The sequence below is a fragment of the Chinchilla lanigera genome, unplaced genomic scaffold (assembly GCF_000276665.1).
Source record: "Chinchilla lanigera isolate Chin_1 unplaced genomic scaffold, ChiLan1.0 scaffold00050, whole genome shotgun sequence".
Classification (NCBI taxonomy): domain Eukaryota; kingdom Metazoa; phylum Chordata; class Mammalia; order Rodentia; family Chinchillidae; genus Chinchilla; species Chinchilla lanigera.
In genome coordinates, this window is record NW_004955451.1 from 14,062,461 (window position 1) to 14,079,781 (window position 17,321).

Genomic DNA, 17,321 nt, shown 5'->3' on the forward strand with positions numbered 1-17,321 from the left:
CGGGCCGGGGCCGCCTGGGAGCAGGCCCCTGCGCCGTGTGACGGGGGATCGGCCTCCGGGGCGAGGCGATGCGTGGCTCCCTGCCGCCTGCTACTCGTAAGAGAGGTCGCCAAGGGAGCCAGGCGAAGTTCCTGACCGTGACAAAGCGAAGGATCGAGCCCCAAGAACGTGTGTGCGCGTTCCTGGGCATGTTGTTTGCGTTACAGCCACAGCCCCTGGCATCAAATACTTTTACACCCTAACGGCTGAGTCCCAAAAAAGGCATAAGCCCCCTCTTCTTCCCAATTTTGCCTTTGAAATCAGAGGACAGGGGCCAGGGAGATAGCTCAGTGGCACAGGTACCTGCCTGGCAAGTGCAAGGTCCTGAATTCGATTCCCGGTACCAAAAAATAAGTACATAAAGTCAGAGGAGAGAGGCCGGCATGGTGGCGCACGCCTATAATCCCAGCACTGGGAGGCTGAGGCAGGAGGATCGTTGCGAGTTTGAGGCCAGCCTGAATTGTGTAGCGAGACTGTCTCAAAAAGACCAGGGAACAAAAAGAGAAAAAACAGGTTTTTGGTTTTGGTACCGAGCTAAATCCCCAGCCCGTTTGTTTTTTGTTGTTGCTTTGTATTTTGGTGGGTTTTTTTTTTTTTTCTTTTTTTGGGGGGGTGGTTTTTTGAGACAGGGTTTTGCTGTGTAGTCAGTCTGGCCTTGCACGAGGAGCTATTGCCTGCCTCAGGCTCCTGTTATGCCCAGCTAGCTGGCTTTATTTTTTTAAATTTTTTTTTTTTGTCTTTTTGAGACAGGGTCTCACTATGTAGTTCAGGCTGGCCTTGAACTCCCAAGGATCCGCCTGCCTCAGCCTCCCGAGTGCTGAGATTACAGGCATGCACCACCACGCCCGGCAAGCTGGCTTTAATCAAGGGAAGGATTGTTATGTGCCGGGCGTCTTGGGGTGGGAGAGGTGTTTGCTCTTAGTAGTAAGTGTATGTGTATACATTTGTGTATATAATTTTATTTTATTTTTTGTCTTTTTGGGACAAGGTCTCGCTCTGCAGTTCAGGCTGGCCTTGAGCTCACTTTGTAGCCCATACTCGTCTTGAATTCGCAACAATCCTCTTGCCTCAACCTCCCAATCGCTGGGATTACAGGCGTGCACCCCCACACCTGGCTGTGTATATAATTTTATAAATCCACGTATTTGTATGTTGTGTTCCACATTAATAATGAAAGACTTCGGGGCTGGGGATTTAGCTCAGCAGCAAAGCGCCTGCCTGCCAAGCTCAAGGTCGTGAGTTTGGTTCCCGGTATGGGAGAACCCCCCCCCCAAAAAAAAAAAAGACTTCGAAGAGGGATGGGTACACTAATGTTACTCCAGCTACTGAGACGGCTGAGGCAGGAGAAAGTTCCACCCCAGTCCTGGGTGGCTTAGCAAGCCTCTGTCTGAAGGAAGGATAGACTGGGAATGCATAAAGCTCAGTGGTAACGCATTTGCCTAGCATGAGTGAGCCCCCGCTCCAATCCCCAGTGTGGCAAAAAGAAAAAAAGGGAAGACCCGAGGGCAGGTCTTCTCTGGGCTGCTGCTTGCCACCAGCAGGGCTCGCCCTGGGCCTGATGGTGTTCTCTGCGTTCCAGTATGCTCAGGCTTCAGAAGAGGCTGGCCTCCAGCGTCCTCCGCTGTGGCAAAAAGAAGGTCTGGTTGGACCCTAATGAGACCAATGAAATTGCCAACGCCAATTCCCGTGAGTACTTGACACCTCTGCCTCCTCCCTGCCTGTGCCTGTCCTGTGTCACGTGAATGGAAATTTAGATCCTGTCTTAAAAGAAAAAAGGGCTGGAGCTATAACTCAGTGAGAGGACATGGGTTCAATTTCCAGTACAAAAGAAAACAGCAAAAAATAAGGCCAGGCGTGGTGGTGTGCACCTGTAATCCCAGCACTTGGGAGGCTGAGGCAGGAGGATCACTTGCTTGTTGGAGGCCAGCCTTAACCACATTAGTGAGCCCCTGTCTCAAAAAAAGAAAAAGAGGAGTGTTGGGTGTGCTGCCACACACCTGTGGTCCTTGTACTGGCGAGGCTTAGGGAGGATCGCCACAAGTTCAAGGCCAGCCTGAACTATGTAGCAAGACCCTGCTTCAAAAAAAGCAAAAAGCCAAGGCGTGTGAGGTGAACTGGGAAGACCTGAGGCTTCAGACATGCAGTGGAGGCTTTGGGCGTGTGTTTACTCAGGGTATTTGAGCAGATAGCTCTGAGGTACTTGGCTTTCCTCCATGTTTTGTCAGGGATGTAGTTTGGTGTGTGCTATAAAACATTTTTTAAAAGGGAAGGGGTAAGTTTCTGTTTTTTTCCACCATTATTGAGACGTTGGCCAGGATGTGAGCGGTGTCGAGGATTGGCTGGACCCTGCTGACTGATAGGGACAACCTTGTGCTTCTAGGTCAGCAAATTCGGAAACTGATCAAAGATGGCCTGATCATTCGCAAGCCTGTGACGGTCCATTCTCGGGCTCGATGCCGGAAGAACACCTTGGCTCGCCGGAAGGGCAGGCACATGGGCATCGGTAAGCACGATCGTCTCTGTAGTTTGGCATACAAGGGTGAGGCGTGGCTGCAGAAGGCAGTCACACTGACTGAGTTCATACACTGTCGGGTGGTTCTGTGAAAACCCTGAAGTCCCTTTCTGGTTGGGATAATTGAAGGGGACTAAGGTCGCACTATGCGTAGAGCCACTTCTCTCATTCCATGTTACTTGCTGCATAGGTGAAGTGCGCACAGGGAGTAATTGCCATGTTTGTGCTTCTTTTTTTTTTTTTTGGTTTTTTTGGTTTTTCTCCGGTACCGGGAACCGAACTCACGACCTTGCGCTTGCCAGGCAGGCGCTTTGCCGCTGAGCTAAATCCCCAGCCCCCATGTTTGTGCTTCTTGAAAAATGTAGTAAAAGAGCTCAGGCGTGCTGGTGGTTCATAACCTGTGTCCCAAGCTGAGGCAGGAGCACTGAATCAAGGCCAGTCTGAGACTCAAGATGCAAAAAAGGCTGGAGTGTAGCTCAGTGGTAGAGCGCTCACCTGGCATCCTTGAGGCCCTGTGTTCCATCCCCAGTACCACACACACAGGTTGAGTAAATGAAAGAAATGAAATTTTGGAGCCACTGTACAATGGAAGTCATCTACTTAAAATGGAATGGGTGGCCAAGTGTGTGCACCTGTCATCCCAGCACTTGAGAGGCTGAGACAGGAGGATTGCCCTGAGTTCAAGGCCAGCCTGAACTACATAGTAAGACCCTGCCTCAAGAAAAAAATAAATTGAGGGAGTAAGTAAAGAGCCATCAGCTGGTTGTTAACCTAGGCCATGGCTGATTCCTAGTTCCCTGTCCTCACAGGTAAGCGAAAGGGTACGGCCAACGCCCGGATGCCAGAGAAGGTGACCTGGATGCGGAGGATGCGCATCCTGCGCAGGCTGCTCCGGAGATATCGGGAATCTAAGAAGATTGACCGCCACATGTGAGTCCACCACGAGGTTGGCCGTGCAAGGCTGGTACTTTGCAGAGAGCTCGGTAGCCTCAGGAGGGGTCTGAGAAGGTTATCATCAGATGGCGCCTTCGTCCCCCACAGGCCACTGGGACAGCCCAGGAACAGTCTGCCAGGCAGCGTGTCCGTCCAGAAAGAGCCCAGCTGTGGGAGGCAGCCCCTGCACGGTGGGAAAGGGAGGTGGGAGGTGCAGCAGGCGCAGTGACGCCAGCCAGGCTCGGCTGCTGAGCAGGCCTGTGCTCCGCACCCCGCAGGTACCACAGCCTGTACCTGAAGGTGAAGGGGAACGTGTTCAAGAACAAGCGGATCCTCATGGAGCACATCCACAAGCTGAAGGCGGACAAGGCCCGCAAGAAGCTGCTGGCGTAAGTCTCGGGGCGAGGACCCTGGCCCTCGCTGGGGGGCTTGAGGAGCATGGGCACTGCCAGGTCATGATGAAGCAGGAGCCCTTGGTGGCTCTTAGGCTTGGGGTTTCAGAGCCTCTGTCCTCCCACATTAACTCCTGTGCTTTTCTTACCAGTGACCAGGCCGAGGCTCGCAGGTCAAAGACCAAGGAAGCGCGCAAGCGCCGCGAGGAGCGCCTGCAGGCCAAGAAGGAGGAAATCATCAAGACCCTGTCCAAGGAGGAGGAGACAAAGAAGTAGCACCCTGTGTGTACAGAGCAGACCGGTCCCGAATAAAACTGTTGTCCATTCCTCCGGGGTGCACAGCCTACTCTGCTTTCTCCCTGTCCGGCTACCTGTGCCTGGTCTCCTTTGCAGGGGTGAGGGGCCAAGTTAGGAGTGAAGGGAGAGGTGGTTTCTGCCTGTACCTCCAAAATACCATCCTTTACACCTGCCCTCTGCAGCTCTCACGTAGCACTGAGGAAGCCATCTTGGGAATAGGACCAGTAGTCAGTTGTGACATGAGTGGGGGTAATAATGTTTATGTTACTCAGGCTAGGTTTTTTTGTTTTTGTGATTTTGGTAGGGGTCAGTAAACCCTGGGGCTTCCCACTGAGGTAATTCAGCCCTTACATATTTTGGGACAGTTTTGTTAAATGGGCCAAACTAGATCAAACTTGAGATTCTCCTGCTTCATCCTCCCACAGTGCTGGAATTACAGGTGTGCACCACCATACCTTGCTTTTGTTTTTATTTTTTTATTTGCTTGATTGTTTTTTTGTTTGTGTTTCTTTTTGAGACTGTCTTGTTATGTAGTCCAGGCCAGCCTTGAACTCACAGTGATCCTCCTGCCTCAGCCTCCCAAATGCTGGGATTATAGGTACTCAAGCCTTAGCCTAAAACTGCCCCCATGTCTGGTTTACAGATACAACTTTGCCCCTGGGTTGCATAAAAATGTAAGTGGAGGGGCTGGGGATTTAGCTCAGCGGCACAGCGCCTGCCTGGCAAGTGCAAGGTCGTGAGTTTGATTCCTGCTACGGGAGGGGGGGGGACCAAAAAAAACCACAAAAAAAGTGGAAATTAAGACAGCAAAGTTTTTTAGGCAGGATCTTACTGTGCACCCCAGGCTCGGAGCCACTGCATTGCTTCCTTTGTGTCTGCTTAAACAGGGAGTGGGTTTCATTTTCCCACTTAACTATGGGAATTGTTGCCCATAAATTCTTTATTGAAAAATCTGGGCCAAGTATGGGTAGACACTTGCCACTGACTTTCTTGAGTATAGATGGAAGTCCTGTACTACAGCTCCACAGACTGAACTAGTTTCAACGGTTCTCAGCCTGAGCTGAGGTAGCAGTGAGAGCTGGTCCACCAGCCAGCTATACTGGGGGGCAGTTTGGGGAAGGGAGCGGCTTAGTTCTGGGCTCACCTAAAACTGGTGACCCTCCTGTCACCTCGGTTATGGGTGGCAGCCCCCTTCTGTGGGTGTATGGGCAGTGGAGCTACATAGCACCCAGGGGAAGAGGTCTGGAGTCTGCAGGCTCTCGGCCCATGGATCGCAGTGTGCCAGTCTCCTTGCCTACTGTGGCCTCCCACGCCTGTGCCACCCTGGCTCGTGCTCCAGGCCTGGGCTGCCCTTCCAGGGAAGCCTGCAGCCCAAGGCCAACGAAACAAAAGGCCACCCAAGCCCAGAACGCTGAGCACAGCACGGGAGCCGGTTCTGCCGCGGGTCAGTAGGTGGCACTGTTCGCTCGCAGGGCGCAGCTCGGCGGCTCTGCTGCAGGCTTTGCCTCCCTGAGCTTTTGGTGGGGTGCTTGGCTGCTTGGAGTTCCTGGAAGGTGAGGGGAAGGGACTGGAGGTAAGGAAAGGACCCTGCCTCCCGGGAGTCCTAGAGCGCTATCACTTGGCATCTCTACCACTGAGCCACACTCCCAGGCCAGCCACTTCCTGAGACACCCTGGAGTTCCTGATCTCTGTCCTGTGCCTTTGCCGCTTCCCAGGGAGCCAGAGCACCCCACAGTCACCAGACTTCCAGGACCTGGAACCGTCTGAGTACACCATGTATGGGGGCCTAGAATCTCAAAACACCAAAAATGGGGGGGGGGTAGATTTAAAAAGCAAAATCCAATTAAAAGATATGTCCTAAACCTGGGCACAATAGTGCACGCCTGTGATCCCACCACTGGGAGGCTGAGGCAGGAAGAACCCAAGTTTGAGCTCAGTCTGGGCAATACAGCAAAAAAGACCCTACGTCAAAATTCAAAAAGTTAAAAAGTGCTATGAGCCTGGCTTGCGGGCGCACGTCTGCAATCCCAGCACTCGGAGCTGAGGCAGAAGGTTCACTGCTAGTCTGAGGCCAGCCTGGGCTACATAGTTCAAGGCCAGGCTACACTGCGCTACACACCACACACGTGAGACACTCTCTCAAAAAGATGTGCCGAGGATGTCTGCAAAAAGCCTGGGCTCAATTCCCTGTACTGGGTGGGGGCTGGAGAGTAGCTCAGAAGTAACCTGTGCTCACCGCCGCAGCACCTCCACAGTGCTGGGATTACAGGCGTGGTGCCCAGATCTGGCATTTTTTTTTTTTTTTTTTTAAGCTCAGGCACTCTGTGTATTTCAGGCTGGCCTTGAACTCAGTCTGGCCCAAGCTGGCCTCTAGCTTGTGGCAGCTGGTATCCACCCGTGTCCTTAAGGCTGCTCTGTCTCTAGCTCCCCGAATCTCCCCAGGTGACCTTTGCCCCTGCACCTACACCGGGTCGGAGGCAGCTGCTGTAGCGGAACACAGCCCGCGGTCCCGGCTGTCCTCTGCCCCAGCTCGGTGGTTGCTGGTGCACACCCCAAGAGGGAGCAGAGGGCGGGACACCAGCTGTCCCCAGGCCCGGGGCTGCGAGCAGGCTGCTGGTGGCTCAGCCACCCGGAAAAGTTGCTGTGCTCGGCAGTGCGACAAAGAGGCCGGGGGAGGGGGTGCGGCGGCTGCCTGGCTGGCCGCCACACTCCAGGGCAGAACGCCTGGCTGCTGCGAGTTCCCGCGGCCTCCAATAGGGGGCCCCCATCCCTAGGGTCCCACCCTGCTCCTCAGGTTATCTCTGTCTTCACCTTTGTACTCGGGGCAGCAGGGCGAGAAGAGCTAAGCTGAGAGAAAAGACATGGTTCCTTCTTCATTTTTTTTTTTTTTTTTCTTCCCAGTACTGGGGATTAAATCCAGATCCTTGCAGTTTTTTTTTGTTAGCGTCTCCCTAAATTGTCCAGTCTGGGTTCAAACTTGAGACTCTCCCGCCTCAGCTTCCCAGAGTGATGAGATGACAAGCGTGGACCCCCTTCCTGGCTAGGAAAAGCATTATTTCGGGGGCTGCCTTGATCACTGATGTGCTGAGAGACTTTGCACAAGTCATTAGCTTGCTCTGTGCTGGTGAGTTTCCCCATACATGAACAGAGCAGAATTGGGCTGCGGTCTGAAACTACCCTGGAGAAGCCCCCTACCATCTCCGTGCCTTGCGGTCCTCATCCGGGGGAGACCAACCCGCTGTCCTCTCCGAGTGCTGGACGATTCAGCGGTGCGAGGTTCCCGGCAGCCCTGCCCCAGCTGGGGGAGGGGGGTTAGGACCACCCGGGCGGAAGAGGCCACGCCCCCGCAGCGCGCCTATAAATAGCCGGACGCCGGGCCGCTCCGCCTGCGGGCTCGGGTGGGCTGTGGGTCAGGTGGCTCCGGGAGGGGCGCGCTGAGTCATCAGCCCTGAGTCCTCGAGCGTCCCTGCAGGCAGCAGTCTGGGGGCTGCGGGAGCTAGGCTGATCTCGGGCGGGTGACGAGCCCTCCAGGCCGAGGCAAGTGAGTCTCGGCGGGCTTCTCCGGGTCGGGGAGCGCGGTCCTGAGGGTCGGAGGCGTGTGCTCGCCGCTGTGCCCCTGGGGAGGGACGGCAGCCCTCCAGCGTCTCCCCTTCCCTAGGGCCCTCTCTGCGTTTTCTCCTTGCCCCGTTCGCCCTGCCAGACGGGTGCCAGCCCCAGCCCTGTCTCCCGCGTCAGCAGCGACCCCGGCCCCGCTCCCGGCGCCGCTCCAGTCACTCCCTGAGCAGACAGCTGGAACAAGACACGTTTAATTGGGGCCTGGGGCTCCGCAGGGCCGGGCAGACCCGCCATGCAGCCTGGTGTACAGTGGGCATCGGCCGCCCCGGGGGTGTCGCTGGGGGGCCTCATGGCAGCAAACAGGGCAGTGTGGCTTGAGCCCCCTCTGCGGGGGAGAAGAGGGGAGGAGAACCTGGGTGCCTCTCACTTGGGGGTGTGACTGTGCCCGGGAGGGGGTGGCATTGGCTGGCATGACCAGGGGCACAAGGAGGCTGAGCCTGGGGGAGGAAAGCTGGCACCAGAGAAAAGCAGCCTACAAGGGAGAGGTCCGGTGGGATGAGCCCCGGGGTCCCGCTCCCCTCATTTCCTGGGACCCAAGGAAAATGCTTCATCCTTGTCTGTCCCCTCTTCCTCTTCCTCGGGTGCTGTGTCCGGGACAAAGGGGCAGACAGGGCCACAAAGGGACTCCCCAGAATCAGCCCCTGCCCTGCAGAGCTGGGGGGGGGGGGCTGCTGTCGTCAGGGCAACCCGACAGTGACACAGGGCGGTTTGGACCAAGCATGGAGCAGGGTCTGGTTCTCAGTTGGCCTCTGGGCCCAAACTGCGCCGCGGTGATGGTCCTACTTGAGGGGACAGTCGCAGTTCGTCACCTCTGCCGAGACCTCTGCCCTCCCCCACTCTGTAGGCCCAGGTTTCAAGTAATGGGAGAGATTCCTGCAGAACTTTCCTGAGAAGTGAAGGGTGACCAAGACATGGAGACCAAGAGAGGTGGACTCGGGGCCCTGCCGTGGCACTGGGTCCCCTCCCCAGCGGGCGGAGGGCTGAGGGGTGCAGCAAGCCCCCCAGAGCGCCACTTGCAAAGGGGCGGGTGTAAGTAGACCCAGGCAGAGGCTCTGAGGCGTGGGTTCAGGCATGCAGAGGCCGTGTGGGCACGTGGGGGGTCTGGGTATCCCAGGGGTCCCCCCAGGACAGGACTCAGCAGTGGCCAGATTTGGGGTACCCGGGCACTGTGGGGGACGTACCTACAGCTCCCCACTTCCTTGCAGTCCCAGGGGATCAATCCAGCAGGGCGCCCCACCCAGGAAATAAAACCTTCCCAGGTCTCAGGGTCCCAGCAGAGGGGCAGAGGAAGCGGCTGCCAGGATGCCCGCGCCCCTCCTGGCCAGATGCAGGGCCAGCCAGGCGCGTGGGCGTCTACTCTCCTGGCTGTCAGATTTCGTTCAGGGCGTCAGCCGGCACCAGGCCCCGCTTCTTGCCGCTGCTGACGCGGATAAAGCCGTCCGCATCTCTGCTCCTGCCCACACCGACGCAGATCTGCACAAGCCAGTGAGGAAGTGCTGAGCCCTGGCCCGGAGGCCTCCTGACACCCCCGGGGCCGGGGCAGGGGAGAGGGGAGCAGGACCAGGACAAAGCAACATCAGGGCTGAACTCAGATGTCCCCAGAGGAAGGATTAAAATGGACAGGGCTCTCCCGGGTAGCACAGCAAGCCAGGCCCAAAATCAGCGTTCAAACCTGGGGCTCGAGGCTCCGGCTCCAGTGCTCCCGCACTGTCCCTACTGCCTCTAGTGCCGTCCAGGCCCACCTGTGCCCACCAACCCCACCCCTCAGCAGGGAAGCGGGAGCCCCGGCTGCAAGGGCCCTGCGGCGCTGGCCGGCCCTGCTCCTCTCGTGCCTGGTCCCAGGCCTGGCTCACCTGGTTCTCCTTGAGGCTCAGATGACCCTGCTCCTTGCTTCCCGAAAAGGGCCGCCAGCAGCGCCACACGCTCTCGCCCGGCCTCACCCGCTGCACAAAGTTGGCCGGGAAGAAGCCCACGCGGTCGCCGATCTTGCCCTGGGGGAGAGGCCGGCTGTGAGCCCCAGCACCACTGCCCGCCCCTGCTGCTTCCGGGACCCAGCTCCCACTCAGCCAAGGCCATCAGCCCCAGGACTCTGGGCCAGCTGACCGTGGGTTGGGGGCTGGGAGGCTGGGAGGGGGCAGAAGGACACAGCCAGCACAGGGAAGGCCAAAGCCACAGCAAAGGCGGTCGGGGAGATCTGTGGGGCCTGGGGGGGCAGCACCCTGCAGGGCCCCAGGTCCCCCATGCCCCCCCGCAGAGTCACCTTCCACCAGTCCTCGTTGGAGTCATCCACCAGCATGATCCGATCTCCAGGCCTGGGGAGGGAGAGCCAGGCAGCCCTGGGGGTACCTCGGGACCCTGCCCAGCCCCCTGGGTGCCCCCCAAGAGGATCCCTTGTGTCCACAGAGCCAGCCTGCTGGCCAAAGGGCAAGAGATAGACATGGCACTGTGGCTTTCAGAGCCTACCCAGCTCCAGTCCAGTGGGGCCTCTGCAGACCCGAGCTTGCAAGAAGGTTCCTGAGGGTGCCCCTCAACCCACATGCCCAGGTGAGCGGGGTGCAGAGCCTGGAGCCCTGCAGTTTCCCAGTGAGGCTGGAGCACAGAGAGTACTTACTGTAGGGCCAGGTCATTGCTCTCCTGGGGCAGAAACTTGTAGAGTGCAACATAGGAGTACATGGGCCCCACCTCCTTCCGCAGGGGTGCCTTGGGGGGCTGGGGAGAAGCGCTGAGTGGGTGCTGGGTGCACAACACCCTCGGCGCCCCACCGTGTCCTGCTTGGAGCACCTGCCCGGTTACATGAGGCACCGCCAGACCCTCCCTTGGGGCAGCAGAACAGGAAGTGCACCGGTGAGGTGTCCTTGAGCCCTGCGCCCCTCTCACACTGACACCGCCGGCCCCCCAGCGCTCAGGATGAGCTCGGGAGCCGTGGCTCTGTCACCTGCCCACAAGGACAGGGGACGCCCGCCTGCCCGCCCGCCTGCGGGGTCTCACACCTGCTGTCCAGGGCTCCTTTCTTCTGCTCCCGACTCTTCGCTCTCGGCCAGGGCTGTGAATACTGGGGTCGCAGCGTGGGGCCAGGGTGTGAGCAGCTGCGGGGCCCCCTGCCGCACCCCATCCCGGCCGCGTTCCTTCCCGCTGCTCACCGCTGTCCCCGGGCCCCTCCTCGGTGCTGCGGATGCTGCCCTCCCCGTCCTCGGTCAGCTCCTCGCGCTCGCTCTGGGGACAGGCATGGGAGGCAGGGCTCAGCCCCAGCACCCTGGTGCCCATAGGCCCCTCCCCTCGGTGCCCACTGTACCAGGCTCTGCGTGGGGGACTCGGACGTGCTGCTGAAGCTGGAGCGGTTCATCAGGGCCAGGGACGTGCCGTAGCGCAGGGTCTCATACACTGGGTCCACCTTCCCGCCGGGCCCTGCCGGGCACCCATGCTCAAGGCCGGGACCTGCAGCCTTGCTGCAGGTCGGCTCCGGCTCACTGAGCTCCATCATCCCTTCCCCAGCTGCGCCAGGCCTCCTCGTCCCTGTGGCCTCTCTGTATCCTCCCAGGGTGCCCAGGCAGAGACCTGGACTCCTCAGTGTCCTGCTGCCCACAGCCCACTGCAGCTGCTCACTCAACCTCCCAGCTTCCGAAGAACCCGCCCTCATCTCTTTTCCTCCACTGCTGCCGGTATGGTCCAAGCTACCAAACTCTCTGGGCAACCTCCCAGCCTCCCAGCTGGGCTCCCAAAACTCTTGAACCAGCCCCTCCAATCCATGAAGCAGCCACAATGCTCTCATCAAAACACAAGAATTCCCTGGGCATGGTGGCACACACCTGTAATCCCAGCACTTGGGAGGCTGAGGCAGGAGGATGGTTGCAAGTTTGAGACCAGCCTGGGCTACAAAGTGAGCTCAAGGCCAGCCTGAACTGCATAGCGAGTTGCTATCTCAAACAAACCAACAAAAATCTACAAAGGCTCTGGATTCAATCTCCAGTACTGTGATCAATCAGTCAATGGAAAAATAGTCCCTGCCTTGCTGCAGGGACACTCACCGGTGGGTGGGGACTCTCTGCTCACAGCACAGGCTGGTGGCGGCTCATGCACCAGGAGGGGGGAGCTGAAGTTGCGGCGGAAGGAGGCGGACTGTGCCAGAGGAGCAGAGGCGGAGGTCAGGACTGGGGTGGCCCCCGGGAGACCCAGCCGTGGGGCCCGGCACCCCGACCCACTCACCATCTTGCCCGGGCATTGCTGGCGGGAGATCTCCTCCGAGCACCAGAGGTGGACGCTGGCCTTGCAGCTCTTACAGCGCAAGCCCTGCTTGGAGTTTCCTGGAAGATGTGGGGTTCAGCCAGAGGGCTTGGTCAAGAGCAGGCCCAGCCCTGGGCATGGGAGGCAGGCAGGCAGGCAAGGGCACGTGGAGCTCAGGGCTGGGCAACCTCTGCCAGCTCCAGGCCAGCACCTCCGCCTACAGTCGGAGTGAGTGGCGTGGGAGCCCGAGGCTCGGAGAGCACAGGCGAGGGCGCTGCGGACACAGCCACGCCCGTGACACTTCTTCCTTTGCTTTTTGCAGTGTGGGGTGGAGCCCAGGGCCTCACACGGGCTGGGCAGCGCCCAGGAGAAGGGACACAGCTAGCACCAGGGCGGCACTGGTGCGGGCTCCCCATCACCCACCTGGGGCCCAGTGCCTACCCACGATGAGCTGATGGCACAGCTGGCACGGGTTGGCGCGCTTGAAGACATGTTCCTGGAAGCTGTGCAGCCTGGAAGTCTTGAGCGGTGCTGGGGGGCGCAGCGCTGGGCACGGGGAGGGCGCTGGGGTGGACGCGGGCGGTGGGGAGGGCGGGGGCAGCGGGGTCGGGGGTGTGAGCAGCACCTCAGTGGGACACTTGAGCTCAGAGCTGGAGCGCAGGAAGAAGTTCTCGACGCTCTTGCTCCTCAGGATGGTCTTGAGGGACAGCGAGCGCTTGAACCGCTGCAGCTAGGGAGGAGGGCGCCGTGGGTGGGGCGCCCCCCAGGGCGCAGGGTGGGGACAGCAGGCCAGGGCATTGAAAGCTAGATGTGGTGGCCTCCGCCCATAATCCCAGGGCTCAGGAGGCTGGGACCGGAAGACCACTTCCACCCTGGGCCCCAGTCTCCCTGTGACCCTGCAGACCTGTTCTTGCCACCCATGGGTCCCCAGCAGACCCTGGAAGTTCTGGGACTCTCACGCTTCTGGGGAGCTCTGGTGCCTTTATCCTCTTTGCCGTACTCGCCAACACCTCTGTACCCTTCCAAGCCCTTCCCTCAGCCCCTCTGCCTCGGATGCCAGCTCCCCACAGGAATTCCCTCAAGGGACCCCTCCCTCCTCCGGTGCCCGCCGCCCCTGTGCCAGTCCTGACCTGCTAGGCCCCCACTCAGATTACTGCTGTCACTGCTTCTCATTCCCTCAGGAGACTGTGACTTTTTGGAGACAGGCTAAGCTGCCCTGACTGGTCTGGAATTTGAGGTGCTCCTGCCTCAGCCTCTTGAGTAGCAGTGATTACAGGCATACGCCTTAAGGGCCAGCACTGTTCCCCAGGTCCCCATAGAGGGTGTCACCCCACCTCAGGCGTTGGTGGGCTGGCCGAGTGGCCGGAATCCTCTCCCCACTGCTCGCTCAAGCACATTTAGGTTGTCAGAGCCTTCTGCCCACTTCTTCCCACCAGCACCGAAAGGGTGCAGGCCCGACTCCAGGCAGTGGGACTTGGCCAGGGCTCTTGGCTGGTGTGCCAGGCAGCCCGTGTGCCATGGCTGCCTGCCTGGCCACAGTGCCAAGGGGATGGAAGTGGTGGCCCTCAGTCCCCGCAGGCAGCAGGCAGCAGGATGGATGGGGAGCGGGCACGGCTGGGCACAGGCAGCCATGGTGTCTGCTGGGTATGGCCCCTGTGCCTTCCCAACCCAGCTTCCTGGACAGCGCTGTGGGCACCCACGTGACTGTGAGAAGTGGGGTCCTGGCCCGGATGCTGGGCTCTGGAGCAGTGGCGGAGGCCAGAGTGGTGATTAGGAACACTTGAGTGGGGTCGTGTCAGGCAAAGCTCTGGAGGTCCCAAGGGGTGGAGGGGCCCCCCGCTGTCCGGCCCAGGGACCCCGGGCATAGATCAGCACCCACAAAAGGCAAAACCAGGGAGATGTGCTGGGGTGGACAACAGTGAATCTGACGATTGAAGGCAAAAGTTGGTTTGTTTATTTTTTTTGTCTTTTTGAGACAGGGTCTCACTATGCAGTTCAGACGGGACTTGAGCTCACTTTGTAGCCCAGGCTGGTCTTGAACTCGCATCGATCCTCCTGCTTCAGCCTCCCGAGTTCTGAGATTACAGGCACGCCTTTGAGCTAGCATTTTTTTTTTTTGTTTTGTATCAGGAGTTGAACTCAGGACCTTGTGCTTGCCAGGCAGGCGCTGTGCCGCTGAGCTATATCCTCAGCCTGCTGAGCTAGCATTTCATATCCAGCATCCCATCAGTCCTGGTGCCACCCTCTGAGGAGGCAGTGATTACGCTCCCACTTCTCAGGTGAGAACCTGGAGCTTGTGGGGTTAGATCACTTGCCCATGAGTCCTTAGCAGTGAGGAGCAGAGTTGGGCCCTGATCAAGTCTCCGGCTGCTTGAAGCCAGAGTGGTCAGGAGCAACCTTGGACCCACCCTGCTCTCAGCTGTGCCATGGGCTCATCCCCTGGACCAGGCAAGAGACTTAGGGTTGTCGGGCACCAGAGGGACTGGCCTCACCCTCCCACACTGCCATGCCCTGTCTGCCTGTGGCTCACCCCTTGCCTTGGGAAGTATGCAAGACCTTGGGACGATTGTGCCATCTTTGGGCAGCTGCAGTTGATAGAAGTGCTTCCCTACATACGGCAAAACCTGCCTCGCTGTGACTTTTACCCATGGCCCCTGCGCCCCCTCCCAGGCCAGCACTGCTATAGGGACCCTCGCAGGACGAGATCCCAAACCTCCCGCTCTGAAGCCTGTCCCCTTCCTGGTTCCCCTCTCCCTGTCTCAGTGCCAACAGCCACCGCTGCAGGGTACCAGGCGCCTCTGGAACACGATGTTCCCCGGCAACAGGGCAGCTCAACCGTGCCAGCCAAGTCCCTGGCTCAGCTGAGGGCCCCAGGTCCCAGGAGGGTGGAGAAGTGGGAAGGGACAATGTGCCACCTGCGGTGGCTGGCAGATGCCAAGGGATATGGCTAGAGGGCAGGATGGGGCATCTCTGTCAAACGGCTTGCTGCCTGGCCACTCCAGACATCTGGCTCGGCCGCTCAGACCTAACTTTGCTGCTGCCTGGCCGGGTCTGGCCCTCCTGGGACTCCACGCCTTCCCTGCCCGCACCAGCTATCTGGAGGGGCTCCTGCCTTAGCGTGGGGAGAGGGTGCTGCACCCCCTCCCTCCTGAGGCTTTCCAGCTTGTCCCCAGGTCTGTGCCCCCTGGGCAGCCCTCCCCTTTTCCTCCCTACCCACCGCTCTCAGGCGCCCCCCTCTTTCCTCGATGTCTCACAGCAACTGGCAATAAGTAGCAGCAGACATGGCGCAAGCTGACTCAGATGGCAGGGCTGGCATGGCACAGTCGTCCCAGGGACGGTCCCCCAGTGTGGCGGTGGGGGATGGGGTCCCGGGGAGGACTGATGAGTGCGTGGGTGCAGAACTGAGCCCCAGTCTTTGGGACAGCAGGAGGCTGGACTTTGGCTGCCAAGCAATGCCCAAGGGGGCACCGAGTGGATGCAGAGCTCTGGAATGTTGGCTTCACTGCCCAGTGAGCACCAGGGCCCCCCGCTGGACTTGCCTCCCATTGAGCTGGGTGGGCAGTACCCCCATCCCCCCACTAGACTTCTTTGGGCCAGGAGGTGGTGACATTGGAGGGTCCTTGGGCTGGGAAGAGGCAGGTGAGCTCTGCCAGGCCTGACTCCCCTCCCCACGGCTGAGCCAGCAGCCTGCTGCGTGCTGAGGTGGCACTACCCAGGACTCCCGCCTGCACCGCCTGGAGCAGCTCCTGGGGAAGGAAGGGGGTGCCACAGCAGAGAGACCTCAGTGCAGGAGCCTGGGGCCCCAAGTCCCCAGGAAGCGGGGGTGGCCGAGAAGATGGGGGGCACTGGACCTCAGAGTGTGGCTCTGACCTGGGACCCTGCCTGGAGGAGCTGTCACAAATACCCCAGCATCTTCCCCGCTCCCCCAGAGAGGAGAGAGGAAAGCTGGGCGTCTCAGCCCGGTGGACAGAGGCCAGAGGCCCATTTTCAGGAGGCCGAGGTCATGCGGGCATGGATTCTGGCCAGGTCCCCCAGTACAGGGACAATGGGGAGCTAGCTAGGGTGCCCCAGCCAGAGCCCCAGTCACCTCCCTCCACTCACTCCCTGCGTCCTTGACCTTGAATTAACCTCTTACTGGGAAGGGGAAGGGGATGCGGGGAAGGGGAAGCCCAAGGCCCCCATACCCCCACCCTCCCCTGCCTAGGGGTCCTCAGGGCTCCTTTCCTTTGGCTAACAGGGAAGGAGGTCTTGGCCTGAAGTCTGGGGCCAGGTAGGGGGTGCAGCCCCTTCTTTCTTGGGTGGCTTTGGCGGAACTTCTGGAGCACCCAGAACTCTAGAGGTAGGGGTTGAAGGGGGGCGGGCCTCCCCCAGCCCCTTCCAGCGGGAGCTTCGGCCCCGCCTGCCTTGCTGGGGAATAATTTATTCATTGTGACTCCCGCAGGATCAGCCATCATAGATAATTAGGGTTAATTATGACATTCATTAATTACGACTTCCCCTTCTGCTTTGCCCCACCCCCGCTCCCGGGTGGGGGTTGGGCCGCCTCTGACTGCTCCGGAGCCGCAGACACTCGGGTCCCCACTGGACCGACGACCCACTGCCGCAGCCCTGGGCAGGTGCGGACGCCGAAGCTACGCACCCTCATCCGGAGCCTCCCTGGGCTGGGGGTGCGAGACAGCTATGGGCGCCGGAGACCCAGGCACTCAGAGATAAACGCACACGGTGACACCCGGATGAGCCAGACAGGTGCAGCGACATTGAGCCGTGCGCCCCGCACGCACTACACCCGCGGCGCGGCCGCCGCGCACCGTCCACACCCGCGGCGCGCGCTCCCCGCCGGCGACAGCGTCCGAGCGAGGCAGCCTCGCAGGCGCGGAGCGGCGGAGGGGCCAGGGTCCCCGAGTCCCCTCGTCGCCAGCCTTGCCCCCACCACCCCGGGTGGCAGCGCAGCTCGGGGGCCTCCTCGCGCTCCGCCGGCTCCCGTGACCCCCGAAACCTCCTCGTGGCCAGGGGCGCCTGGGGACCCCGGCCTCGCGCCCCCCCCCCGTTACCTTGGTTTCCTGGGTCGCGGGTCCAGTCCCCGGGGGGCTGCGCGCCGCCGCGTCCTCGGGCTCGTTCTCCTTCTCGCCCATCTCGGTCATGGTCGGGGACGTGGCCGGGCCCCGACGGCAGGCGTCTCAGGGACCCCGCCGCCCACCCGGGTATCAAGCCCCGGGACCCCCAGGGGGCCCCCGCCCGGACACAGCAGCGCCCGCCCCGGGGCTCGGGCGGGAAAAGTTGCGGGGGCCCCAGGCGCGGGGACCGAGGGTCCG

General features: G+C 60.1%; 3 protein-coding genes across 3 annotated transcripts in view; 1 reads left to right on the forward strand and 2 right to left on the reverse strand.

Annotated features, from left to right (window-relative positions):
- The window catches only part of LOC106149675 (vegetative cell wall protein gp1-like), a gene marked incomplete in the record, with an annotated part of 2,405 nt that extends 2,020 nt beyond the window's left edge, over positions 1-385 (reverse strand). The window contains 1 exon segment of the mRNA XM_013519424.1: positions 7-385. Coding sequence (XP_013374878.1) covers positions 7-190 — 184 coding nt within the window.
- The window catches only part of Rpl19 (ribosomal protein L19), a 4,607-nt gene extending 403 nt beyond the window's left edge, over positions 1-4,204 (forward strand). The window contains exons 2-6 of the mRNA XM_005394299.2: positions 1,619-1,725; positions 2,420-2,542; positions 3,361-3,481; positions 3,763-3,873; positions 4,029-4,204. Of these exons, the coding sequence (XP_005394356.1) occupies positions 1,619-1,725; positions 2,420-2,542; positions 3,361-3,481; positions 3,763-3,873; positions 4,029-4,152 (586 nt within the window). The 3' untranslated portion in view covers positions 4,153-4,204. The remainder of the gene's footprint in view (positions 1-1,618; positions 1,726-2,419; positions 2,543-3,360; positions 3,482-3,762; positions 3,874-4,028) is intronic.
- Positions 4,205-7,961: 3,757 nt separating this feature from the next.
- Stac2 (SH3 and cysteine rich domain 2) lies at positions 7,962-17,321 on the reverse strand (the record flags this gene model as incomplete). Its single annotated transcript, XM_005394300.2, is given in 11 exon segments — positions 7,962-9,261; positions 9,642-9,779; positions 10,049-10,100; positions 10,400-10,497; positions 10,779-10,840; positions 10,929-11,001; positions 11,081-11,193; positions 11,814-11,904; positions 11,992-12,089; positions 12,451-12,739; positions 17,061-17,321. Coding segments are annotated over 11 exon segments (1,209 nt in total). The 3' UTR covers positions 7,962-9,156.